Source organism: Mus musculus, chromosome 11, assembly GCF_000001635.26.
Source record: "Mus musculus strain C57BL/6J chromosome 11, GRCm38.p6 C57BL/6J".
Classification (NCBI taxonomy): domain Eukaryota; kingdom Metazoa; phylum Chordata; class Mammalia; order Rodentia; family Muridae; genus Mus; species Mus musculus.
Window position 1 is genome coordinate 83,687,298 of NC_000077.6, and position 26,491 is coordinate 83,713,788.

At 43.7% G+C, this 26,491-nt stretch overlaps 2 protein-coding genes, 1 long non-coding RNA gene and 1 pseudogene across 3 annotated transcripts; all 4 read left to right on the forward strand.

Moving 5' to 3' along the window:
* The first annotated feature begins 312 nt into the window (after positions 1–312).
* Positions 313–1,159, forward strand: Gm11432 (annotated as a pseudogene).
* A 6,807-nt stretch (positions 1,160–7,966) lies between these two features.
* Positions 7,967–10,232, forward strand: Gm11430. Its single transcript, XR_001780135.1, has 2 exons — positions 7,967–8,056; positions 10,031–10,232. It is a non-coding gene; the product is annotated as a predicted gene 11430 (long non-coding RNA).
* A 6,526-nt stretch (positions 10,233–16,758) lies between these two features.
* On the forward strand, positions 16,759–18,972 carry Wfdc17 (WAP four-disulfide core domain 17). Its single transcript, NM_001081957.1, has 3 exons — positions 16,759–16,876; positions 17,497–17,645; positions 18,771–18,972. The coding sequence occupies exons 1-2, from the start codon at positions 16,795–16,797 to the stop codon at positions 17,643–17,645; spliced, it is 231 nt and encodes a 76-aa protein (NP_001075426.1). The 5' UTR covers positions 16,759–16,794; the 3' UTR covers positions 18,771–18,972.
* A 2,734-nt stretch (positions 18,973–21,706) lies between these two features.
* On the forward strand, positions 21,707–24,063 carry Wfdc18 (WAP four-disulfide core domain 18). Its single transcript, NM_007969.4, has 3 exons — positions 21,707–21,902; positions 22,560–22,702; positions 23,859–24,063. Exons 1-2 carry the CDS (start codon positions 21,821–21,823, stop codon positions 22,700–22,702), a joined length of 225 nt encoding a protein of 74 aa, NP_031995.3. The 5' UTR covers positions 21,707–21,820; the 3' UTR covers positions 23,859–24,063.
* Positions 24,064–26,491: the final 2,428 nt, after the last annotated feature.

Genomic DNA, 26,491 nt, shown 5'->3' on the forward strand with positions numbered 1-26,491 from the left:
AAGATGTTAAGTAACAGGTCCCACAGTACTGTAATATGTTTGTAACTCATTGGTGGTTATCTGTTGCATCTAACAAAGAACAATTAGAGAGAAGTCACTTATGAAACTGAAATTAGAATCTAAAATCATATCTCATGATGCTGGTAGAGGATTTTAAGAAGGAAATTAATAACTTACTTAAAGAAATACAGGTCCTTTCTGGAAATCTCTTCTTTTTATGGATTTCTCCAGTGACTGCTCCTGCCACACCCAACCTTCTAGCTTTACTATGGCCATAAATGATTTTGTGAGTTCAGCTGATCCAGAGACAACATGATGATAGGCACAATCTTGTTTGTGGTAGCTTTGATCGTTATGGGAGTGAACATTACCTGTGTTCTGTCTTCTCCAAAATGTAAGTGTGTTAAGGAGATCCAAGCTGAAAACAGAAGGGACTCTTCAAAGCTCACTAGGACCTTGGGATGCAATATTACAGGAAAAGCCATTTGACATCTGCTTGGATCAAACTTACTCCCTTTGGCCTACAAGAGCGATCACTCTGCATTCTTTAGCTTTTTTAGAGACATAGGCTGGCCAGTAGTCTGAGAGAAGCTGACATAGAGATCAGGGCAGCTCTTTTAGTTTGTAGATATACCTTGAATTTGGGACCTGTGGGAGTGCTTGCTCAGAGACGAACCATGTGTCTTGTGTGATGAGAGAGTGTGGCTATCATTAGAGATTTTATGGCATCTTCTTAGGTGTAAAGAAGAGGCTGTGATGGTGGAACGTTCTTTCTTCTGAGACAGTATAAGCTCTGCAGAGAGAAAACACTCTCCCAATGCCCAGAGTGAGCAGTTGGGTTTAAGAGCAAGACTGGAGCTGGGTAAACTGAGGGAACAGTTCTAGGGTGCAAAGGAGGATATAGAGTAAGCCAGTCTCCTGCAGGTGGTGAGCCTTCAGATCTCTAGCATCAATTCTTAATCTTGTTTTCTGTCTGCTTCAGGCTGAGTAAACACCATTGTATATTTCAGAATTAGAAAAACTTGGAGCTTGACCCAAGATTTCCCCAGGAAGTGATATAATTTGTGTTGAACTATGCTCAGGAGATCAATTGTGCCCTGGCCAAATGAAGTTCTGTAGCAATGTCTGTGGTCATATCTGCAAATCTACTGGCTTTTAAGTGAGTATATTACTATTTTTTACTTTTTATGTTGTAATAAGACACCATGACCAAGGTAACTTATAGAAGAAAGTTCATCGGGTGCTTACAATTTCAGAGAGTGAGTCCATGACACTCGTGTTAGGAAGCATGGCAGCAAGCAATTATGCATGGCACTGGAGCATTGCCTGCAGGCTTACATCTTCAGAAGCAATCCTGGGGAAGAGAGTGAGCTAACTGAGAAGGATGTGAATCTCTGAAACCTCCCAGCCTGTCCCCTGAGACACAATTCCTCCAACAAATCAATATCTCCCAACATGTCTCCCCAAAGTTCCAAACAACTGTGAGCTGATTATTCAAATACATAAGGCTACAAGGCCATTATCATCCATACTACAACATCCTGTCAAGGTATTTCCAAGGGACTGAGTCAGTTTCCAGGGGACTTTCCTTGGACAGTCTCATGTTCCTTGTCCACTGGCTGCACACAAGTGTCTGGATGTGTGCAAGAGAAAGTAACTGGAAGAAGAAGGAAGGACACCAGGTTACATGATCTGTGTCCTCTACACTGCAAAGACGGTTCCACCTTGACTAAAGTGACACAAAGCACCACAACTTAGACACACATGGCCATAAACTGAGACATCTCACTTTTCTCTCCCTCAGCCAAAGAACTTTGACTCTCAGGAATACAAGAGCTTCTGGGAGGGAGAAGACAGGAAAGTTAATGGGAACATTCATGTGCTGAACACCTTAGAGTCAGGCAGGCATATGTTACTGTTCCAACCCACAGGACAGTCAAACAGGGACGTGAGGGGCACCTGAAAGAGATTTGGGCACAAGGAACACAAAGAATGGACAGCAAGTCAAGAGTCCTGATCAAGCTGACAAATTTTTATTTTTCCCACTGGGGTTATGTACTCATAGGAGCAGGAAGGAGGGTGGAAGGGGGTCGCTTTGTCTCTGGGTAATGCAGCTCTTCCCAGGAACAGGATATTGACTGGGTAAACAGTTTAGCAGGAAGATCAGAACAGAATGGGTTATAGGCACCTATCCACAACATTTATAGCTATTTGTTGTCTGCTGACTTCAGGATCTATATCTATTTGTACTCACGTGGGCAAGTACTTTCCCAAAGAACCAATACTTTATGCCAGCAAGCACTTAAGGCAGTAAAAGTTCAAACAAGGTCGATCCTAACATGTTACAATGCAGACTCAAAAGACAAAATAACTATACTGCAGAAACAGTCTGTGTGTCATCATGAGCTCTGCACCAGTGTCTAGTACTTTCTAACAGTGGTGACTATCTTTGCCTGGGAAGAAGTCCGAGTGGAGACCAATAAGGAGTAGCTTAAGTTAGGACACACAAATCCAACCAGACAAGGGAGTAAGGATCAGACCCAGGAGAAGTCTTGGCCCTTCATGATAGTTGGGGAATTGCTTGTTCCAGAGAGCTGTGGTGTCTGGGTGAGGGACTGGACAATAAGCCCACATCCAGTCAGCACTAATCTGTCAAGCAGAGAGTAAGGGCTGAACAATGAGAAGTGTCTAAGCTGAGGAAATGTCATGATCAAATCTGTATTGCAGATGACTTAGAGCCATGTGTAAGATGGATTCAATCTTCATAAGCAAGACTCTTGGCCAGCCCCAGAAGATTTTTTCTGAATCCACAGAGCATGTACTTGGCTATTCATTGTCCCAGAATAGCATCCTTAGAAGACAAAGATATATTATGTGGTGACAATGTACTCATGTATTTGTGTCCAAAATAAACATTCCTAAGAATCCTTTCTGTTGTTCACTTCTTATTTTCACATTCCATTGACTATTCCATTCTGCAGAGCCATCCCTGCAGCCTCCCATATACACTGAGCTCGCAGCATCCCATCAGTCCTAGGACCAAGTCTTCCTATGCAATTTCTCTCTCCATGCCATATTTATAACTAGATACAAGACAGGATACATAATTCTATTTTCTGGGGGAATTCTTGAACATAAGTCTAGTCAAGCAACCAAGATGACTTGACCATGATTGTCTCATAAAGTAGGTCTCCTGGAGCTGCATTTATTTAATGGATGATGATACAGAAGCAGGTATATCTCAGGAATTCTGCTTGTAGAACAATCCAATATCCTGCAGCAGTGGATATCAAACTATTGAGGCACAAGTATGACCTTTGGGGTATGGGTTCTTTTTAGCAGGAGTTAAGAGGCTAGGGAGCTGGATCAGTGGTAAATAGCACATGCTGCTCTTCCAGAGAACCTCAGCACAGTTGCCAGTATCCACTTGAGATGGCTCAGCACTTCTGATACTCCACATTCAGGTGGGACCTAACAGCTGTGATCTCAGAATCCTGCATTCAGTGCAGGTCTACCAACCCAACTCACCACTCATGACAGGAATCTGAAAGAATGCAAAAACATTTAGTACCTTGGGATACTATTTCAGGGAAAGCCATGTGACATCTGCTTGGATCAAACTCACTCCCTTTGGCCTATAAGAGTTATCATTCTTCATTTCTTAACTTTCTTAAAGACAGAGGCTAGGAAGAAGTCTGAGAGAAGCTGGCATAAAAGATCAGGGCATATACCCTAGTTTGGAGATGAGCCTTGCATTTGAGACTTGTGAAAGCACATGCTGATTGATCAACCATGGGTCTGCTGTGATGAGAGCATGTGACTGTCATTACAGGTTTTATGGCATCTTCTAAGGTGTAAAGAAAGGGCTGTGATGAGGGAAGGTTCTTTCTACTGAGACTGCATAGGCTGAGGAAGGGCAGAACACTCTCCCAAGGGCCATCTTCAAGTTGAACTTCAGACCAAGACTGGACCTGGTGAAGCTGAGGGGAGAGCCCTGAGGTGCAAAGGATATCAAGGATGGTTTTATGAGGTGCTTTTCTTTTTACTCTGAACTTAATGGATGGGGTACAAGCCATGTTCATGCTGGATTACTGCGTCTCTCTGAATTATTGGGGTTTGTGAATGATCAGAGAAGAAAAGCAAACCCTTCATGTTCAGAGGAGAATCTCACCAGCAAACAGTAAGCCTCCATTATCTTTACCAGATCCCCCAACTTCATTTGCAAAGTTAGGTGTCCGATGGCTGTCTCTATCACAGCAATGCTCCTGTGCCTCTCATGGTTTACCTAGTTACTTGACCTATGTCTCTTTCTATGTAATTCTCACATATGAATTTCTTCTTGTTCACCAATCTGGACCTCTGCTCCATCAGTGGAAAAGGGAGAGGCAGTGCATCTCTTTGTTTGAGACCTGTAACTTCAATTTTTTAAAATATATTTTTAATGATTGTTCTTAAACACTTTAACCTCCGTTTTAGCCCACTGCACACCAGAGGTGGTGGAAAAGAAAAGATACGGCGAAGTGGACCTGTTTAGAAAGGGTTCTTTGGAACAACTCCCATTTGTGTTGTCTGGAAATCGGCAGTTCAGCTCCCAGCTTAGCAGAGGCAGCTGGATCCACTTGCAAACACTTTATGGATACACCAGCAGTCCAGTTCATTATAGTCTGTTTAGCCAAAGAGGAGACAAGACCTAACAGAGACAGTCAGGCCTCAGCCTGGGATTGAATCAGCAGGAGGGGCCTGAATGGACACCAGGAGCTGTTCTCACCTGTTCCTCTCTCATGGAAGTAAAGATAAGCAAAAGACTCAAGTCCCAATGCAAACTCTTTCCCTGTCTTTGCACAGTTGAGTGCTATTGATAATCTTCAAACATCATGTGTCCTCCAGGTGTCTTGCCTCTGCCTGGGTCTTGCATCAGCACCCATGTCTGTCTCAGATGACATCACTCTGCCAATCAGCCCTAGTCTGAAGAATCAGCAAAAATACTGAGGCACACTACTAGAACATTTTTTGGTGTGTTTCTCTCGATGGAGTCCCAAAAAATATAGCTCAACTATAAAAATGTAAGTTGGACCAAATCATGAGTGTTGCAAAGATTCCTTCATCATATGGCCTTTCACTTGCATGCTTTAGAATATAATCTTTCTGCTGTGTCTGACTCAGGTAATGTTCCTTCATGAGTCTGCATTAGACTTTACCCTCTGCCCACATCAGGAAAACACTCCTTCACATGTTTGTCCCAGACAAACATCATTCAACACAACTGACTCTCCAAAGAACCTTTAACTTTTTACTTCAGAGTCCTCCTCCCACTCACAGCCTGCATAAGAATTTCCATTACAGCTAGGGCTACTCAAAAAATTCCTGTACAAAAAAAAAAAAAAAAAAAAAAAAGACAACAAAAATCTGAAGCAAGCAAGCATACAAATTACCCCAAGGTAATATATTGTGATTTTATAGGTATTTATTAAATTATGACATAAAAAGGCATACAAAATAATTTGCCTGTGTTTCTGATACAGAATGTAAATAAACACAGGGGGAAAATTAAAGATACCCAGGAATGTCTCCTCAATTCGATGGAAGGACTAGAAACACATGGAAGGAACCAAATGACCAAATAAACACCCCAAATGATGAGAAGAGACCCTACAGAGAGAAGACACTCCAAAAAAATTGTTCATAGCTTACTTCTTGTTGAAGAGTTCTTATGTTTGCATCCTACTGACTCTTCTGATCAGCAGAGCCATCCTGCAGCCTCCTGTGAACACTGTTCAGGATCCCAGCAGATTGAGGACAAGGTCCTCCTAAGTAACTCCTCCCCCTCTGCTACACCTGTATCTCCAGACAACATGGGGGACAGGAGAATTTTTTCTATTTTGTGAGTATAACTTGGTCAAACAATCAAAATGAGTTTAGCAGTTCCATGGAGCAGTCTTGCTGATGCTCTACTTACTGGATGGTGACTCAGGAGGAGCAGGAAGGCCATGGAATTCCCTGTGATAGGCAATGCAACATCCTTCAAGACTGGACATGCTACTCCAGGAGCCCAACCATGACCATGAATGTGGGTTCTTCTTACCAGGGGTTAGGAGCATATGGAGCTGGCTCAGTGGTTAATAGCACATACTGTTCTTCCAGAGATCAGTTCTCAACATCTGCGCCAGGTGGCTCAGAATATCATATTACTCCAGCTACAGAGGGATATGACAACTCAGACTCCTGCATTCAGAGCACAATACCCTACCTCAAAGAAATATACAGATTAATTAAAAATTTTTTGAAATATTAAAGACGTATCTATTAGAGTACCACTTCCTACATGAGGAGCTAGAACTTAACAGAAATACAACCAAGAAATTTGTGCCATTCCTGTCCTTCAATGTCAGCGCTTGGCAACTGTAAGGTGCTCTTGTTCCTCCCCATCCTTCCTGAATGAGGTACAAGCAATGTCCAGGTTAGATTTCTGGTTCTCCCAGCATTGTTGGGGTTTTTGGAGGATCACTGCCAAGATCCAATGAAGACAAGGCAAACCCTTCCTGTTCAGAGGAGAATCTCACCAGGAAAGTGTGGGCCTCCATTATCTTTACTAAATCCCCCCAACTTCATTGGAAATTTAGGTGTCCTGTGTCTGTTTCCATGACAGCTCTGCTCCTGATCCTCTCAAAACTGTCCGGACCTTTGCTCCTCTAATAACTGCTGTATCTGAAGCCAAGTGGTGCTGCTGAGCTCCTCTAATTCCAGCAGTGGGGAGAGAGAGGCAGGTGTATCTCCGAGTTTGAGGCCAGCCTGGTCTACAGAGCAGGTTTCAGGACAGCCAGGGCTCCACAAAAAAAAAAAAAAAAAAAAAAAAAAACCTGGTCACAAAAACAAAACAAAACAAAAAACACCAACATCATCAAAACAAAACTAACTTACTAAAAAACTCAGTGCTATATAATGTGATTTTACAGATATTGCATAAATTATGACACTACAAAAATACAAATCAATTGGCTTGTGTTTATAACAAAGCAGGCACACAACAAAGGAGGAATGTTTTACACACACACACTCACTCACACACACACACACACACACACACACACACACACACACACACAGGACTGTCTCCACAATCTGAAGGAAGGACAGGAAACACATGGAGCAAAGCATGCAATGGAACAAACCCCTCAAACCCTCAGAAGGAATCCTACAGAGAGAAGACAGTGCAGAGCTAACGACATGATGTCTGGGCCAAACCCACAGCCCTTGGACTGTCCACCTATAGCTTTCTCTGAAAGTCTATAGCCTGGATAGCAGAAGACTCTGCTCAGGGACAAGGGACACTGCATGTTCTACTAGGGTTCCCCACTCCACTGCTCACATATGCAGCCTTATGTATAAAGACCTGACTTACAGAAAAGCATTGGTGGAAGGCAACCACCCATCATCGTGGAGCCTGCCTACTTAATTTTAACTGACCCTAGTCAGTCAGAAGTCTCTGAGTATCCATGTCTCCCAGGAGTGACTTCATTGCCTACATCTGCAGGTAAGAGGGGCCCAGATCCCTCCAAAGATAGATGGCTCATCTCTCCCAGAAGCATGCCACATCCTTATGTATCTGGATGTCCAGGAAGACACCGGTGGGCCCTGGCACTCCTCACTGGGTGTCTCTGCTCCAGCTCTCACTTGGAGACACTGAGCTACACAATATTTCCCTTGCTCATCATTTATACAAGGGCCAAGATGCGGTGTAAAAGGTCACATGGTACTGAAATTTGTTCGCAAATCCTTTGTGATTATCATTTAAATCTACCAAAGACCTATTAGAGAGAAGTTATAAAGCAGAAAATGGAGCCCAGTGATGGGCAGGCACTTTCTGGAAAGCTCTTGTTTCATACATTTCCCCATTGACTGTTTCCTTCCACACCCATACTCCTAGCTTTACTGAGGCTATAAAACCTTTAGTTTGAGTTCAGCCCAGCCAGAGGCAACATGAAGACAGCCACTGTGTGGCTCCTGGTGGCTTTGATCACCACGAACATGAATATTGCCTGTGCTCTGTCTTCTAAAGGTAAGTGTGTTAAGATGACCAAAGCTCAAATCCCAGTAAAAGCTTCTACTAAGGTAGCAGAGAGAAAAGCCATGTGGCAAATGAAGGGATCAATCTCATTGCATTTGGCCAGAAATCACTGGGCCTATCTGGTCTTCTTAAATGAAAAGGAGAAAAAGGGGGAGGGAGAGGGGGAGGAGGAGGGAGAGGGGAATGGGGAGGAAGAGGGAAAGGGGGAGGGAGAGGGAGGGGGGAGGGAGAAGGGAGAGATGCAGGTGACAAAGCCTGTGCAATACATGAGGACAGGTACTCTGGGTGGGATATGTATGTTGCATTTGGGATTCATGGGAACACTTGCTCAGAAATAAACCATAGTTCTTTTGTAATGAGAGAGGTGTAGCTGTCATTAGAGATTTTATGGCATCTTCTAAGGTGCAAGCAAGGGGCTATGATGGCAGAAGATCTTTTTTCTACTGAGACCTTTTAGCTTGTGGAGGGGACGAACACTCTCCCAAGGGCCAGAATCAATACTAAATACCTGGCAAAAGGACTGGAGCTGGTGAAGCTGCAGGAGAGCCCTGTAGTGCAAAGGAGAATATAGAGTAAGCCAGTCTCTTGAGCTAATAAGTCTCCAGAACCCTAGCATCAATTCTCAACCATAATTTTCTGTCTGCCTCAGGCTGCATAAACACCATTGTGTACTTCAGAATTAGTAAAACCTGGAGCTTGTCCCATAAGTGCCCTAATACCTGCTAGGAATTGTGCTGATCGATGCTCAGGAGATCAATCATGCCCCAAAATAAAGAAGTGCTGTCCCACTGTCTGTGGTCATATCTGCATATTTCCTATTTTTCAAGTGAGTATATTCCTGTGTTTTACTTTTCCATTGTTGTAATAGGAAAGCAAGATCAAGGTAATTTATAGAAGAAAGTTTATTGGGGATTTACAGGTTCAAAGAGCAAATCCATGATCCTGGAGTTGGGGAAGAATGAAGCAGGCAGGTAGTCATGGCACTGGAGCATTGACGACAGGCTTACATCTTGAGAAGCAAACCTGAGGCAGAGAATGAGCTAACTGGGAAGGATATGGGCCTCTGAAACCTCCTAGCCTGTCCCCTGATGTACAATTCCTCCAAAAAATCCATACCTCCCAATATATTTCCCCAAATTTCCAGAAACAGTGAATCAATTATTCAAATACATAAGGCTACAAGGGCCATTATCATCCATACAACATCCTGGCAAGGTATATCCAAGGGACAGAGTCAGTTTCCAGGGGACAGTCCCTGGACAGCCCCATGGTCTTTGTCCACTGGCTGCACACAGAGTCTGGATGTGTGCAAGAGAAAGGAATTAGAAGAAAAAAGAAGTACACAAGGTTATGTAATTCGTGTCCTCTACACTGCAAAGACAGTTCTGCCATGATTAACAGGACACAAAGCACAACAACTTAGACCCACATGGTCATAAACTGGGGCATCTCACTCTTCTCTGCCTCAGCCAAAGAGGTTTAACCCTCTCAGGAAAACAGGTGCTCCTGGGAGGGAGAAGACAACGCAGTAAACGGGAACATTCAGTTACTGAATTCCTTAAAGTCAGGCAGGCATGTGTTACAATGGAGATTCAAAGGCCAATATAACTAGATTGTAGAAACATCGTGTGTGTCAGCGTGAGCTGTGTACAGGTTTCTATTACTTTCTAACAGTGGTGACTATCTTTGCCTGGGAAGATGTCAGAAGAGAGATCAAATAGGAATAGCTTAAGTTAGGACACACAAACACAACCAGACAAGGGAGTAAGGATCAGACGCAGGACAAGTCTAGGCCTTCCTTGGGAGTTGGGGAATTGCTTGTTCCAGATGGATGCAGTGTCTGGGTCTGGGAATGCACAATAAGCCCACGTCTAGTCAGCAATGAGCTGCCAAACAGAGGGTCAGGGTCAAACAACAAGAGGTTTCTAACGTGAGGAAAATATCATAATCAAATCTGTATTGCAGATGACTTAGAGCCATGTAGAAGATGGATGCAATCTTCATAAGCATGATTAATGGCCAGCCCAAGAAGATTTCTTCTGAATCCACAGAGCCCATGCTTGGCTACTTCCTTGTCCCAGAATAGCATCCTTAGAAGACAAATATATAATGTGGTGACAATATACCCATGTATTTGTGTCCAAAATAAACTATCCTCAGCATCATTTTCATTGATCCATTTCCTTTTTTATTTTTATTTTTTCATTTTTACAAGATAGGATTTATCTGTATATTCCTGGCTGTCCTGGAACTCAGTCTGTAGATCAGGCTGGCCTGAAATTCAGAAATCTGCCTGCCTTTCCCTACCAAGTACTGGGATTAAAGGCATGTGCCAAAACTGCCCAGCTATTGTTCACTTTTTATTTCCACATTCATTGACTATTCTATCCTGCAGAGCCATCCCTGCAGCCTCCCATGTACACTGAGCTCGCAGCATCCCATCAGTCCCAGGAACAAGTCTTCCTATGTAATTTCTCTCCCCATGCCACATTTAAAACTAGAGACAAGGCAGGAGACATAAGTATATATTGGGGGCATATTCTGGAACATAAGTCCAGTCAAGCAATGAAAATGACCTGAGCAGGCTGTCTCATGAAGTAGGTCTCCTGGAGCTGCATTTATTTAATGGATGATGATCCAGAAGCAGGTATGGCTCAGGAATTCCCCATTGTAGAATAATCCAAAATCCTGCAGCAGTGGATATCAAACTTCTGAGGTACAAGCATGACCTTTGATGTATGGGTTCTTCTTAGCAGGAGTTAAGAGGCTGGGGGGCGGGGGGGTTGGATCAATGGTAAATAGCACATGCTGCTCTTCCAGAGAACCTCAGCACAGTTGCTTGTATCCACTTGAGATGGCTCAAACTTCTGATTTCTCCAGGTCCAGGTGGGACCTAACAGCTGTGATCTCAGAATCCTGCATTCAGTGCAGGTCTACCAACCCACCTCACCACACATGAACCTAATCTGAAAGAATGTAAAAATAAAATCATACATTAGAAATTCCACTTTCAGTCTATATTGGGAGTTAGAACTCAGCTAAAATAGCTCCAGGAATTTTGGGCCTCTTCCTATGCTTCAAGGTCAGCACTGGCCCCTGAGATCTGCTTTTGTTCTTCCCCTGGCCTTCCTGGAGGGGGTGTAAGCCATGTCCAGGTTTAATGACTGCTTCTTTCTGAATTGTTGGTGTTTATGGAGGATTGCAACAGATGATCAGTGAAGAAATGTAAAACCTTCCTGTTCACTGGATAATGTCACTAGGAAACATTTAGCATCACTTCAGTTTTCTAGATCCCCACACATCTTCTAACAATGTAAGGTGCCCTGTGTCTGTCTGTTGCTCAGCACTGCTCCTGTGCCTCTCAAGGCTTACCTTCTTAAGTGATGACCTATGTCTCCTTCTATGTAGCCCCATTGTCTGTGTTTCTTCTTGTTCACACATCTGGATCTGCCATCCATCTGTCTTCCAGTTCCTTCATCCAGGCCAGATTCTGCTCTTTGTTTCTACAGTTAAACTCAACTCTACAGGTCTCCTCTCAAAACGGTGACATGAAGTGGCCTCCACTTTCAGCCATCACAGATTCTGCACCTTCTCCCCTACATCCTGGTTCACTATCTCATCAATCTAGATTCTTCTTGCATTTCTCTGTTTCCCTATTTCTCTGGCCTCTCTAAGCTCTCAAACTCTGCTGTGGACAGTTAGGCTTTTGGAGTCCTTTCTGTAACACACATGCTCATGTACCCAGGTCAATATAGATAGATGTATTTATTTTGTGTGGTATTACTGAGAGTTAATATTAGTGATTAAAATTGAGAAAATGGACCTGTGTTTGCTTCAGCCAAGTTGCCACAGAAAGCACAATTGTCTTGCAAGCTGCTTCCATTACAACTGCTGGATCTGCAGCAAAGTGATGGTGCCCTTCTTTAATTCCAGCAATGGGGAGCAAGAGGCAGGTGGATGCCTGAGTTTGACGCCTCCCTGGTCTATAGAACAAATTCCAGAATAATCAGGAGTACATAGAAAGACCCTCTCACAATAAATAAATACAGAAATAAATAAATCCAACAAAACAAAATAAACATAAAACACACTGCTATATATGGTTATTTAATATGAATTTTATTGATTATGAACTTAAGATTATACATGATTTGCTATGTTTCTGACACAACACACACAAAACAAAAGAGGAAAGTTATAAGCATCCAGAAATGTCTCTCATATCTGAAGGAGGACAGGAAACACATGGAACAAAGTGAGAGACCTCAAAACCCTGAGAAAAAAACCATACAAGGAGAAGGGAGAAGATAGTTGCAAATCAAGCCACACTTCATCTGAGCCATTCCCAATACTCATTACAGTTCTCTCTCTCTCCCTCTCCCTCACTCCACCTCCGTTTCTGTCTCTGTCTCTGTCTCTCTATCTGTCTCTGTCTCTCTCTCTCTCCTTCTCTTCCTCCCTCCAACCCCCTCCCTAATATGAGTCTCAGAGACTATATTATGTATAAGAAAAGAGTCAGGCTCTCTGCCTGGGGACAAAGGACACTGCATGTTCTCCTAGGGCCCACATCCTTCCACTGCTCACATATGCAGCCTTTTGTATGAAGACTTGACTTGCAAAAAAACGCATTCTTCAAAGACATCCAGCCATCATCATGGAACCTGCACCCTGAATTTTAGCTGGTGGTAACCAGTTTGAAGACTGAGTTTCCATTTTGCATAGGTATGACTTCATTATGTATATCTGTAGGTAACAGGGAACTAGATTCCACACCTGTTTAGGAATCTCATCTTTAGAGCTCAACAGGACTCAAGCACCATCTCTCCAGAAGCAGGCAACATTGTTATAGATAGAAATGACAAGAAAGCCCATAGAAAGGCCCTGATACTCCTCACTGAGAGTCTCTACTTCAGCTAACAATCTGACATACTGATCTACCCAGAAATGAATATTTTCTTTGCTCATTATCCATACAAGGACCAAGCTGTGATATAACAGGTAACATACTTGTAAAATGTATTTTTATTCTTTAATGGGTATCATTTGCATCTAAGAGACTATGAGAGAGAAGCCAGTTATGAAACAGATACAGGAGGCAGTTGAGTGGCAGGCATCTTCTTGAAAGCTTTTCCTATATATTTATATAGAAATAGAGAGAGAGAGAATTCCTCATTGACTGCCTATTCTCACACCAAAACGTCTAGCTTTACTGTGGGTATAAAATCGCTTCATGAATTCACCCCAGCCAGAGCCAACATGAAGACAGCCATCATCTCAATTCTGACATTGCCTGTGATTTCCCTTCTCCCAAAAGTAATTGCGTTAAGAACTTCCAAAGAGAAAAGAGAGAAGACTCAAAGACCACGAAGACCCGGCCACGAGCTAGCATGAAGAAATGCCATGTGCCAACTGCTTGCCTCAACTTCACCCCGTTTGGCCTATAAGACTAATCACTCTGCATTCCTTATCTTTCTAAGAGTCAGAGGTTGGAGAGCAGTCTGAGAGAAGCTGGCCTAGAGATCAGAGTAGCTCTTCTAGTTTATAGATTTTCCTTGCATTTGGGACTTGGGGGAGTTCTTACAAAGAGAGCAACCAAGAGTCTGGTGTGATAAGAGAGTGTGGCTGTCATTAGAGATTTTATGGCATTTCCTAAAATGCAAAGGTCTGTGATAGTGGAAGGATCTTTCTACTGAGGCTGCACAGGTGGTGAAGGGGGAGAACACTCTCCCAAGATCAGAACCAACAGCTGGGCTTAAGAGCAGAACTGGAGCTGATGAAGCTGTGGGAAGAGCCCTGGCATGCAAAGGAGGATGTAGAGCAGGTTCGTCTTCTGCAGGTGATGAGTCTTCAGACATGTAGCACCAATTTAAAACCATGTCTTTCTAACTTGTTCAGGTTCCATAAACACCATGATATATTTCAGAATTCGAAAAACATGGAACTTGTCCCAAGTGGCCAACACAAAGTTTTGGAGATTGTTTTGATGAATAGACAGGAGATGAATCATGCCCCGATGACCAGGAATGCTGCAACATTGAAGGTGGTTGCATTTGCGTATTGCCTGAGTATACATCACTTTAAAGTTAGTACTCTTGTTTGTTTTTCTATTGTTGTAATAAGACCAGGATCAAGGGACCTTATAGAAGAAACAGTTTATTAGGAACTTTGAGGTTCAGAGAATGAATCCTTGACAATCATGGGGGGAGCATGGCCATAGCCCTCTACTGTGCAAAGACAATCTCACATTTACAAAAGGGCACAAAAGTCATCATAATTTAGGGCCATACAGTCATAACATGGGATATCATACACTCTCTCCCTCAGTCAAAGAGGTTCAACTCTCTCAGGAAACACATGTTCCTGGGATTGTGAAGACAATGATATTAAAGGGAATGTTCATTTATTGAATGCCTTATGTGTCAGGCAGGCATGTGCTAGAAAGGGGATTCAAAGGCCAATGTATCTAGACTGTAGAAACATACTCTGTGTTAGCATACGCTCTGCACCACTTTCTAGTAAGTACTAACAGTGGTGACTAGCTTTGCCTGGGAAGAATTCAGAGTGGAGTTCAACTAGGAGAAGCTGAAGTTGGAACACACAAAGCCTAGCAGACAAGTCAGGCAGGATCGGATAGGGGAAGAAATGTGGGTCCTCCTTAAGAGATGTGTAAAGGTTGCAGGTGATAGCTGTGGTGTCTGAGTGAGGGACACTATAAGAAGTGCACATCCAATCAGCAATGAGCTAATGAGCAGAGAGTGAGGGCTGAGCCACCAGAAGGTTACAAGCAGAGGAACTGTCCTGATCACATCTCTATTTCAGATGACTGACAGCCCTGTGGAAGATGGATCTGGTCTTCATAAGCATAACTGATGGCATTTCTTCTGAATCCACAGAGCCCTTGCTTGGCTCCTGCCGAGACCTAGAACTGCATCCTTAGAAGAGGAAGTTCTATAAGCTTGGGACAGTTTCCTAGTGTGTTCATGTACAAAATAAATGATCCTTAGCATTCTTTTGGTTGAAGTCTCATTTGTGTGTGTGTGTTGTGTGTGCGCACACTGTATTGAGTTTTCTAATTAGCAGAGCCATCCCACTAGACTCCCTTGAACTTTGAGCCCCCAGGATCCCAGCAGACAAGGAGTGGCTTCACTTGGAGCCACCACAGTTTCTCCATCTTCTCTCCTAACCCTGGTTCATTATCTCATCAATCCAGATTCTTCTTACCTTTCTCTGTTTCTCTGCTTCTCAGGACTCTGAAACCTCTTGAATTCTTCAGTAGACAGTTAGCCTTTTGCAGTCTTTCCTGTAACACATGTTTATATGGACATAGGAGGATATATAAAAATGTATTTATTGTTGTCATATAGTATGTTATCTGAGAGGTTATATTAATAACTAAAGTTAGAACAAATATTTTTCTCTTTGCCTGGGCCCGGGCTGCCAAGGAAAGCAGAACTGTCTGGCCCGTTGCTTCCAATGAAGCTGCTGTATCTCAAGCCAAGTGATGGTTGTGGGCTCCTTAAATTCCAGCAGTGGGGAGGCAGAGGCAGGTGGATATCTGAGTTTAAGGTCACCCTGGTCTACAGGGCAAAGTCCAGAACATCCAGGGCTACACAGAAAAATCCTGTCACAAAAATAACAAACAAACAAGAACAAAAGACACAAATAAACAGAAACCCCACTGCTATATATTATGATTTTATACATATTATATAAATTATAACATTACAAAAAATATTATAAATAATGAACTTGCCTGTGTTTCTGACAAAGCAAGCACACAATAAAGGAGGAATGTTACACACACCCTAGAATGTCTCCTCAATCTGAAGGAAGGACTAGAAATAAAGGGAGCAAAGTAAGTGACCACACAAACCCCTCAAACCCTGAGAAGACACCCTACAGAGAGAAGACACTGCAGAGCCAGCACGTGGTGACTGAATCTTTCCCACAGACTTGGACTGTCCAGCTACAATTTTGTCACTGAGAGTGTATAGTCTGGAGAGCAAAAGAGTCAGGCTCTCTGCTGAGGGACAAGGGACACTGCATGTTCTCCTAGGCCTCCCATCCCTCCACGGCTCACATATGCAGCCTTCTGTATAAAGACCTGACTTATAGAAAAGCATTGGTCGAAGACAACCTCTCATCATCAGGGAGCCTGCCTACTTACTTTCAACTGACCCTTGCCAATTGGAAGTCATTGAGTATCTGCTTTTCCAGGAGTGACTTCATTACCTACATCTGCAGGTAGGAGGGGCCCAGATCCACAGTGTTTCAGATTCTCATCTGTAGAGCTGTAAAGACACAAACCCCATCTTTCCCAGAAGAATGCTACATCATTATGTAACTGGATGTCCAGGAAGCCACCAGTGGGCCCTGACACTCCTTACTGGCTGTCTCTGCTCCAGCTCTTACTGTGAGACACAGTGCTACACAGCAATAAATATTTCCCTTGCTCATCATTCACACAAGGGCCAAGATGTGGTGTAACAACTCACATGGTAAGGAAATGAGTTTGAGACTATTTTGTGATTTTGTTTAGCATCTATCAAAGACCAATTAGAGAGAAGTCACTTATGAAACTGGAAAAAGGAACCTGGTGATGGGCAGGCACTTTCTGGAAAGCTCTTGTTTTCATGCATTTCCCCATTGACTGCTTCCTCCCACACCCATAATTCTAGCTTTACTGAGGCTATAAATTATTTCATGAGTTCAGCCGAGCCAGAGCCAACATGAAGACAGCCACAGTCTTGTTTCTGGTGGCTTTGATCACTGTGGGGATGAACACTACCTATGTAGTGTCTTGCCCCAAAGGTAAGTGTGTTAAGGGCATCCAAGCTGGAAAGAGAGGGGACTCTAGAAGATCACTAGGACCAGGGGATGCATTATTACAGGGAAAGCCATGTGACAACTGCTTGGATCACACTCACTCCCTTTAGTCTATATAGAGTGATCATTCTGCATTCCTTAGCGTTCTTAAAGACAGAGGCTGGCAGGAGGGGGTTTAGTTTGAGAGAAACTTGCACAGAAATCAGGACAGCTCCGCTAGTTTAGAGATGTGCCTTGCATTAGAGTCCTGTGGGAGCACTTGCTCAGAGATGAACCATGGGTCTGGTGTAAAGAGAGGTGTGGCTGTCATTAGAGTATTTATGGCATCTTCTGAGGTGTAAAGACAGGCTACGATGGTAGAAGTTTCTTTCTACTGAGACTGCATAGGCTGTGGAGGTGGAGAATATGCTCTGAGGGCCTGAATCAACAGCTTGGCTTTAGAGCAGGACTGGAGCTGGTGAAGCTGAGGGAAGAGCCCTGAGTTGTAAAAGGACATTATAGAGTAAGCTCTCCAGCAGGTGATGTGACTTCAGATCTCTAGCATCAATTCTCCACCTTGTTTCATGTCTGTTTTCTGGCTACATAAATATCATTGTATATTTCAGAATTTGAAAAACCTGGAGCTTGTCCCAAGCCTTCACCAGAAAGTGTTGGAATTTGTGTTGATCAATGCTCAGGAGATGGATCCTGCCCTGGCAACATGAAGTGCTGTAGCAATAGCTGTGGTCATGTCTGCAAAACTCCTGTCTTTTAAGTGAGTATAGTCCTGTGTTTTACTTTTCCATTGTTGTAATAGGACACCATGACCAAGGGAACTTAGAGAAGGAAGTTTTGGGGGGGACTTACAGATTCAGAGAGTAAGTTCATGTCCCTGGTGTTTGGGAACAATATAGCAGGCAGGAATGCATGGGACTGGAGCATTGCCTGCAGGCTTACATTTTGAAAAGCAATCCTGAGGCAGAGAGTAAGCTAACTGGGGAGGATATGGGCCTCTGAAAGCTCCCAGCCTGTCCCCTGAGATACAATTCCTCCAACAAATCCATACCTCCCAACATATATTTCCAAAGTTTTAAACCTGTGAACATATTATTCAAATATATAAGGCTACAAGAGCCTTTATCATCCATATTACAACATCCTGTCAAGGTATGTCCAAGGGACTTAGTCAGTTTCCAGGGGACTTTCCTTGGACAGCCCCATGGCCTTTGTACACTGGCTACACACAAGAGTCTGGATATGTGCAAGAGAAAGGAACTGGAAGAAGAAGGAAGGACACCAGGTTACATGATCTGTGCCTTCTACACTGCAAAGACATTTCCACCATGACTAAACTGACACAAGCCACCACAACTTAGACCCACATGGTCATAGACTGGGACATCTCACTCTTCTCCACCCCAGCCAAAAAGGGTTGACACTCTCAGGAAAACAAGTGTCCCTGGTAGGGAGAAGACAATGAGGTTAATGGCAACACTCATTTACTGAACACCTTCAAGTCAGGCAGGCATGTGTTACAATGGCGATTCAAAGGCCAATGTAACTAGACTGTAGAAATGTATGTCAGCGTGAACTTTGCACCAGTTTCTAGTAAGTTCTAAGAGTGGTTACTAGCTTTGTCAGGGAAGATGTCAGAGTGGAGATCAATAATTAGAACACTCAAAGTCCCCCAGACAAGGGAGTCAGGTTCAGACAATGGGGATACTGTAAGCCCTAGTTGAGAGTTCGGGGATTTATTGTTCCAGTTAAATGTGGTATCTCGGTTGGACATTCTAAAACAAGCCCACATCCAATCAGCATTGAGCTGCCAAGCAGAGAGTAAGGGCTGAACAACTAGAGGTTTCTTAGCAAAGGAAATGGCATAATCAAATCTGCATTGTAGATGGTTGACAGCCATGTGGAAGATGGATTCAATCTTCATAAACATGAATGATGGCCAGCCCCAGAAGATTTCTTCTGAATTCACAGAGCCTGTGCTTGGCTACTTCCTAGCCCTAGAATTGCATTCTTGGACAAGGAAGATCTATATTGTGGTGACAATGCCCTAATATGTCTGTGTCCAAAATAAACTACCCTTAGCATTCTTCTTGTTGTACAGTTCTTATTTTCCCATCCCATTGACTCTTCTAATCAGCGGCGCCATCCCTGCAGCCTCCCTTGAACACTGGGCCTCAGGATCCGAGCAGTCCCACGACAAGGTCCTCCAAGTTAATTCCTCTCCCCCTACCTTGTTCATATGTAGAAACAAGGCAGAGGACATAAGAATGTTTTCTGGGGGCATTCTCAAACATAAGTCTAGTCAAGCAAACAAAATGAACTGATTATGGCTCATAGAGCAGACCTGCTGGAACTGCATTTATTTAATGGATGATAATACAGGACAAGCAGGAGGGGCTAAGGAACTCTCTATTGTAAAGCAATACAACATCCTGCAGCAGTGGATATCAAACTCCTAGGCACAAGCATGACCTCTGGGGTATGGGTTCTTCTTAGCAGGAGTTAGGAGGCTGGAGAGCTGTATCAGTGGTAATAGCACATACTGCTCTTCCAGAGAACCTCAGCACAGTTCCAAGAGTCCCCGAGAGGTGTCCAGAACTTACTGTTACTCCAGATCCAGGTGGGATTTAACACCTTTGGTCTCCTCAGACTCCTGCATCCAGTGCAGGTATACCAACACACCTCACTACACATGAACATGATTTAAAATAATGTTTAAACATTTGAGAGTGGTACATTTAAAAATCTGACTTCCTGTCTATTGGAAGATAGAACTCACCTGAAATGCTACCAGGGATTTTGGGCCCATTCCTATCCTACAAGAGCAGTATTGAGATCTGTGAGGTGGTTTTCTTCATCCCCTGGCTTTACTGGATGGGGTGCAAGCCATGTCCAGGCTTGACTGCTGCTTCTCTCTGAATTGTTGGGGTTCATGAAGGATGCTGCAGAGGATCAGCGATGAAAAGGCAAGCCCTCTGTTCAGAGGAGAATCTCTCCAGGACATGTTTAGCATCTGTTATATTTTCTTGATCTCTCCACTTCATCTACAAGCCTAAGGTGTCCCATATCTGTCTCTATCACAACACTGTTCCTCTGTCTCTCATAGCTGACATTGTTTGTGATGATCTATGTCACCTTCTGTGTAGCCTCATTGTCTGTCTTTATTCTTGCTCACGCATCTGGACCTGCCATCCATCTGTCCTCCAGTTCCTTCATCCAGGCCTGGTTCTGCTCTTTGCTTCTGCAGTTTAACTCAACAACTGGACAGCTTTGCTTTCAAGATGATGACATGAAGTAGCCTCACTTGCAGCCATCACAGTTTCTCCAGCTTCTCCACTAAACTCTGGTTCATTAGATCATCAATCTAGATTCTTCTTACATTTCTCTGTATCTCTGCTTCTCAGGACTCTGAAACTTCTTGAATGCTTCTGTGGCCTGTTAGTCTTTTACAGCCCTTTTTGTAGCACACACACACACACACACACACACACACACACACACACACACAACACAGAGAGACACATTTACAGTTTGTTATGTAGTATGTGATCCAAGAGTTAGCAGTAATAATTAGGGTTGAAATAGAAAAAGCTGTGTTTTCTTGGCCAAAGTTGCCAAAGAAAGCAAAACTGTCTGACCAGTTGTTTCCTTACGACTGCTGTGTCTTAAGCTAATTGGTAATTGTGTATACCTTTAATCCCAGAGCTAGTGAGGCACAGGCAGGTGGATCTCTATGGTTGAGGCAAGCCTGGTCTACAGAGCCAGTTCCAGGAAATCCAGGGCAATAGAGAAAAACTCTGTCACAACAAACAAAAAACAAACAACAAAAGCCAAAAAAAACAAAAAACAAGCAAGCAAGCAAACAACAATCAAAACCCCACAACACTGCTGTTGTGAGTTTATGGTTATTCCAAAAACATGGCATTAAAAACAAATAGAAGGGGTTTTGTTTTGTTTGCCTATGTTTTGACATGACATCCACACAACAGAAGGGGAAAGTTACAGATACCCAGGAATGTCTCCTCAACATGATGGAAGGACTGGACACACATGGAACAAAGCATGTAACCAAACAAACCCCCTCAACCTCTGAGAAGGAACCATACAGAAAGAAGACATTCCAAAGTCAGCCCATGGTGTGTAGGGCATTCCCACAGCTCTTGGACTGTGCAACTACAGCTCTGTCTCTGAGTCTATAGTCTGGAGAGCAAAGTAGGCAAGCTCTCTGCTGGGGACAAGAGATTCTGCATGCTCTCCTATGGCTCTCATCCTTCCACTGCTCAAGTATGTAGCCTTCTGTATGAAGACCTGACTTACAGAAAAGCACTGGTCAAAGAACCAGCCATCATACTGGAACCTGACTCTTTATTTTCAACCGACCCCAATCAGTTTGAAGTCTCTGAGTATCCATCTCTTCCGGGAGTGACTTCATTACCTATTCTGCACATAAGAGGGGTCCATATTCCACAGTGTTTAGGTATCATCTATAAAGCCCCAAAGGATAAAATCACCATCTCTCTCTTTATGTAACTGGATGTCCAGGAAGCTTCAGGTACGCCCTGACACTCCTCACTGAGAGTCTCTGCTTCAGCTCATATTCCAAGATGCTGGTATACACAGAACTAAATACTTCCTTGTATGAATATGAGATCATCGCTCATCCAAGAGCCAAGCAGTGATGTAAAGAGGGACACAATGCTAAACTGTGTTCCTGACTTTTTCCTGGTTATTATTTGAACCAACCTAGGAACAATACTCTAATTGTAACTAGAGACAAGTCAGATATGAAATATAAAAAGAGTCAAGTTCTCAGCATACGCCACTGGAAAGCTGTTTTTTCTATATTTCCTGATTGACTGCCTCCTCCCACACCCATGCTTCTACATTTACTGAGGGTATAAATTGCTTCGTGAGTTCAACCCAGTCAGAGCCAACATGAAGACAGCCACAGTCTTTGTTCTGGTAGCTTTGATTTTCATGACAATGACTACTGCCTGGGCTCTGTCTAACCCCAAAGGTAAGTGTGTTAAGGGGATCCAAGCTGAAAACAGAGGGCTCAAAACCCACTAGGACCTGGGGATGAGCTAACACAGGGGGAGAGCCATGTACACACTGAATCAAATTTGCTCCTTTGGGGCTATAATAGTGACTTCTCTACATTTCTTGGAGAAAGAGAGAGACAGACACAGACACAGACACAGACAGACAGACGGACAGGCAGACAGAGGAAAATCTATCTGACAGAAGCTGGCACAGAGATCAGGGCACCTGCCCTAGTTTGGAGATGTGCCTTGCATTTGAGACTTGTGAAAGTACATGCTGAGTGATCAACCATGGGTCTGCAGTGATGAGAGATGTGTGACTGTCACTAGAGATTTTATGGAATCTTCTAAGGTGTAAAGAAGGCGCTGTGATGAGGGAAGTTTCTTTCTACTGAGACTGCATAGGCTGTGGAAGGGCAGAACACTCTCCCAAGGGCAGGAATCAACAGCTGGGCTTAAGTGTGGGACAGGAGCTGGTGAAGCTGAGGGAAGTGCCCTGTGGTGCAGAGGAGGGTACAGAGTATGCCAGTCTCCTGCAGGTGATGAGCCTTCAGATATCCAGCATCAATTCTCAACCTTGCCTTTCTGACTGTGTCAGGCTCTATAAACACCATTGTATGTTTCAAAATTAGAAAAACCTGGCGCTTGTCCTAAGCCGCCCCCACGCAGTTTTGGAACTTGTGATGAACGATGCACAGGAGATGGATCGTGCTCTGGCAACATGAAGTGCTGCAGCAATGGCTGTGGTCATGCCTGCAAACCTCCTGTCTTTTAAGTGAGTATAGTCCTACTTCTTACTTTTCTATTGTTGTGATGAGGCACAATGTCCTAGGAAACTTATAAAAGAAGATTTATTGGGGGTTTACAATTTCAGAGAGTGAGTCCATGACTTTCATGGTGGAAAGCAGGGCAGCAGACAGGTATGCACGGGACTGGAGCATTGATGGCAGGCTTACATCTTCAGAAGCAATCCTGAGGAAGAGAGTGAGATAACTGGGAAGGATGTGAGTCTCTGAAACCTCCCAGCCTGTGCCCTGAGATACAATTCCTCCAACAAATCCATACCTCCCAACATATATTTCCAAAGTGCCAAAACCTGTGAACCTATTATTCAAATATATAAAGCTACAAGGGCCATTATTTTCCGTACTACAACATCCTGTCATGGTATGTCCAAGGGACTGGGTCAGTTTCCAGGGGACTTTCCTTGGACAGCCCCATGGTCTTTGTCCACTAGCTGCACACAAGAGTCTGGATGTGTGCAAGAGAAAGGAACTGGAAGAAGAAGGAAGGAGGACACCAGGTTACATGATCTGTATCCTCTACACTGCAAAGACGGTTCCACCATGACTAAAGTGACACAAGCCACCACAACTTAGATCCACATGGTCATAAACTGGGACTCCTCACTCTTTTCCACCCCAGCCAAAGAGGGTTGACTCTCTGAGGAAAACAAGTGTTCTTGGGAGGGAGAAGTCAATGAGATTAATGGCAACACTTATTTACTGAACACCTTCAAGTCAGGCAGGCATGTGTTACAATGGAGATTCAAAGGTCAATATAACTAGACTGTGGAAACAGTTTGTGTGTCAGTGTGAACTCTGCACAACTTTCTAGTAAGTTCTAACAGTGGTGACTAGCTTTGCCTGGGAAGAATTCAGAGTGGAGTTCAACTAGGAGAAGCTGAAGTTAGGACACGCAAAGCCTAGCAGACAAGGGAGGCAGGATCAGACGGTGGGAGAAATGTGGGCCTCCTTGAACATTTGGAGCATGATTAAAACAGAAAGCTCTGGTGTCTAGGTGGGAGACTCTACAAGAAGCCTACATCCAATCAGCAATGAACTAGCCAGCTGAAAGTGAGGGCTGAACAACTCAAGGTTTATAAACCGAGGAACTGTCATGATCAAATCTATATTGTAAATGTCTTACAGCCATGTGGAAGATGGATCTTTATAAGCAGGACTGATGGCTAGCCCCAGAAGATTTTTTTGAACCTACAGACCCCATGCTTGGCTCCTCCTTAGACCTAGAATTGCATCCTTGGAAGAGGAAGATCTATACTGTGGTGACAGCTTCCTAACGTGTTTGTGTCTAAAATAAACTATCCTTAGCATCCTTCCTGTTGAAGAGTTCTTATTTGTGTATCATATTGACTATTTTATTCACAAGAGCCATCCCTGCAGCCTCCAGAGGGTCCATAAACACAGACAGAGCCCTTAGAATCTCAGTACATTGTAGACAAGGTCCTCCCAAGTAATTCCTCTTCCCCTGCCATGTCTGTATTTACAGACAAGACAGAGGCCACGAGAATATATTCTGGGGGCAGAAGTAAGTCTTATCAAGCAATCAAAATGAACTGAGCATGTTTCACAGAGCAGGCCTGCTGGAGCTGCATTTATTTACTAGGTTATGACGCAGGAGCAGCAGGAAGGGCCCGGTAACTCTATATTCTGAGGCAATACAACATCCTGAAGGATTAGATAGCTAAATCAGGAGTACAATAATGACCTTTGGGGTATTGGTTCTTTTTAGCTTGAGTTAAGAGGCTAGGGAACTAGACCTGTGCGCTCTTTTGAGCATAAAGTAAGAGCCTGGAGAGTTGGATCAGGGGTTAATACTTCATGCTGCTCTTCCAGACGACCTGAGTTCAGTTCCTAGCATCCATATCGGATGGCTTAGAACTTCCCTTAACCCCAGCTCCAGGAGGATCTGATACCTGTAACCTCCTGAGTCACCTGCCCCCATGTGCACCTTTTACCACCCCAACACAATACATCTACTTAAAATAATTTTTCAAACTTTTAAGAAGCATGAATTAGAAACACCAGTTCCTGTGTGCATTGGGAATTAGAACTTAACTAAAATATCTTTAGCAATTTGGGGCCAGTTTCACCAGTTCAGCACTAGTGTCTGGGGTGCTTAGGCCTTCCCCTGACCTTACTGGATGGCATGCAAGTCCCGTCCAGGTTTGATTGTCTGGTTCTCTCAGCGTTGTTTAGGGCTTATGGAGGATTTGTGTAAAGGATCAGTGATAAAAAGAAAAAAGAAAAGAGAAAGCAACCCTACTTTCCAGGGTAGAATCTCACCAGGAAACTTTTAGTGTCTGCTATCTTTCCTAGATCCCTTAACATTGCTGAAGTTTGGTGTCCTCTGTCTGACTCTATCAGAAAACTTCTCCTCTGCCTCACATGTCTTACCTTATAACTTAGTGGCCTATGTCTCCTTCTATGTAGTTCCCCCTAGAATATTTGTTCTACGTCTTGTTCTCTCTGATTCACTAGGCCCGTTTCCTCCAGAAGTCTTGCTAAATGGCAGTTCTGACTCCCAAGTGTCTTGTAGTTTCATCCTTTCTGAGTCCATATTTTCTCCTGAGGGCTCCTCTCCTGTGTGTCTTCAGATGATTTTGTATGGAATCAGGTGGGACATCCCACCCAAAAGAATAGGATATCCCATCATAGGAAGGACTATTGTCTTCTGGGCTCATCTAATCTCAACTTGTCAACCACATATAGTCCAGTCAGTGACTCTGTTTCTCAGCCTCTCTGAACCTCTTTCTGTTTGGGTTCAACCAGACAAACAAGCTGGATATACATTAAGAAAGCTTAGAGTTGGTTCCTGTGGTTGGGGCTTGCCTTGCCAGCTGCAAAGCTGGGCAGACAGCCAGCAGGCCAGGTCAGAATCCCCAGGCAAGAACACCTCCACCAGGGCAGCCACGGCTCCACTCCTCAAGCATCTCCAGTGACTCAGTCTCCCCACCCCAGCTTGTCTAAGCTGGTTTTTCTTAAGGTTTTGAACTCAAAATGACAGCAACATCTAATTAAGCATTTGAATGCTAGCAGGGCAGTGGTAGCACACACCTTTAATCCCAGCACTTGGAAGGCAGAGGCAGGCAGAATTCTGAGTTCGAGGCCAGCTTGGTCTACAGAGTGAGTTCCGGGGAAGCCAGGACTACACAGAGAAATCCTGTCTCAAAAAACAAACAAACAAAAACCCATTCGAATGGTAGACTGTAACATAACTGAGTTGACACACAAAACTGAATACCACAGTGCCCTTGACTGAGTGTATCCCTTCTTCAATAGCCTTCACCCTTGGGTGCTATATTAGCTTAACTTCAGTGTTGGGGAATGGGGACGTGGGAAATGGAAGAAGTTCTTAGAGATGGTAGACCAGCCTCCATCTATCATACGCCTCTCTAGTAATAGTCCATCATTCTGACACCACACAGGACTGGTTCTGTTGGTTTCTTCCAGCAGCAATCTTCCTGAGACAATGTGGGTCAAGAGAGAGCAGAGCATAATCCAAAAGCCTTCCTTCAGTCTAGTGTCTCTCTGTGGTCTGAATCCCCTTCTGCAGTAAGTCAAACATCTACTCCCTTGCAAACACAATACACCAGACTTTCTCCTCAAGGGTCTTACCATCATTTTGTTTACTGCAAAAGGTTTCAGAGATACCCAAAGAAGCTAAGAGACACCTCATGGATCAAAGAAAGACAAGACCATCAATCGGGTTTTCAGGCAGACCTCAAAGTGCTCAAAACTAGCTTCCAAGAATGAAAAGAGCA

Excerpts from the sequence above, each read along its gene's own strand:
- Wfdc17 (NM_001081957.1), top strand. The coding sequence starts at position 16,795 with ATGAAGACAGCCACAGTCTTGTTTCTGGTGGCTTTGATCACTGTGGGG. Across the intron at positions 16,877-17,496 it reads TGTAGTGTCTTGCCCCAAAG|AATTTGAAAAACCTGGAGCT; the intron begins GTAAGTGTGTTA and ends TGTATATTTCAG.
- Wfdc18 (NM_007969.4), top strand. The coding sequence starts at position 21,821 with ATGAAGACAGCCACAGTCTTTGTTCTGGTAGCTTTGATTTTCATGACA. Across the intron at positions 21,903-22,559 it reads GGCTCTGTCTAACCCCAAAG|AAAAACCTGGCGCTTGTCCT; the intron begins GTAAGTGTGTTA and ends TTTCAAAATTAG.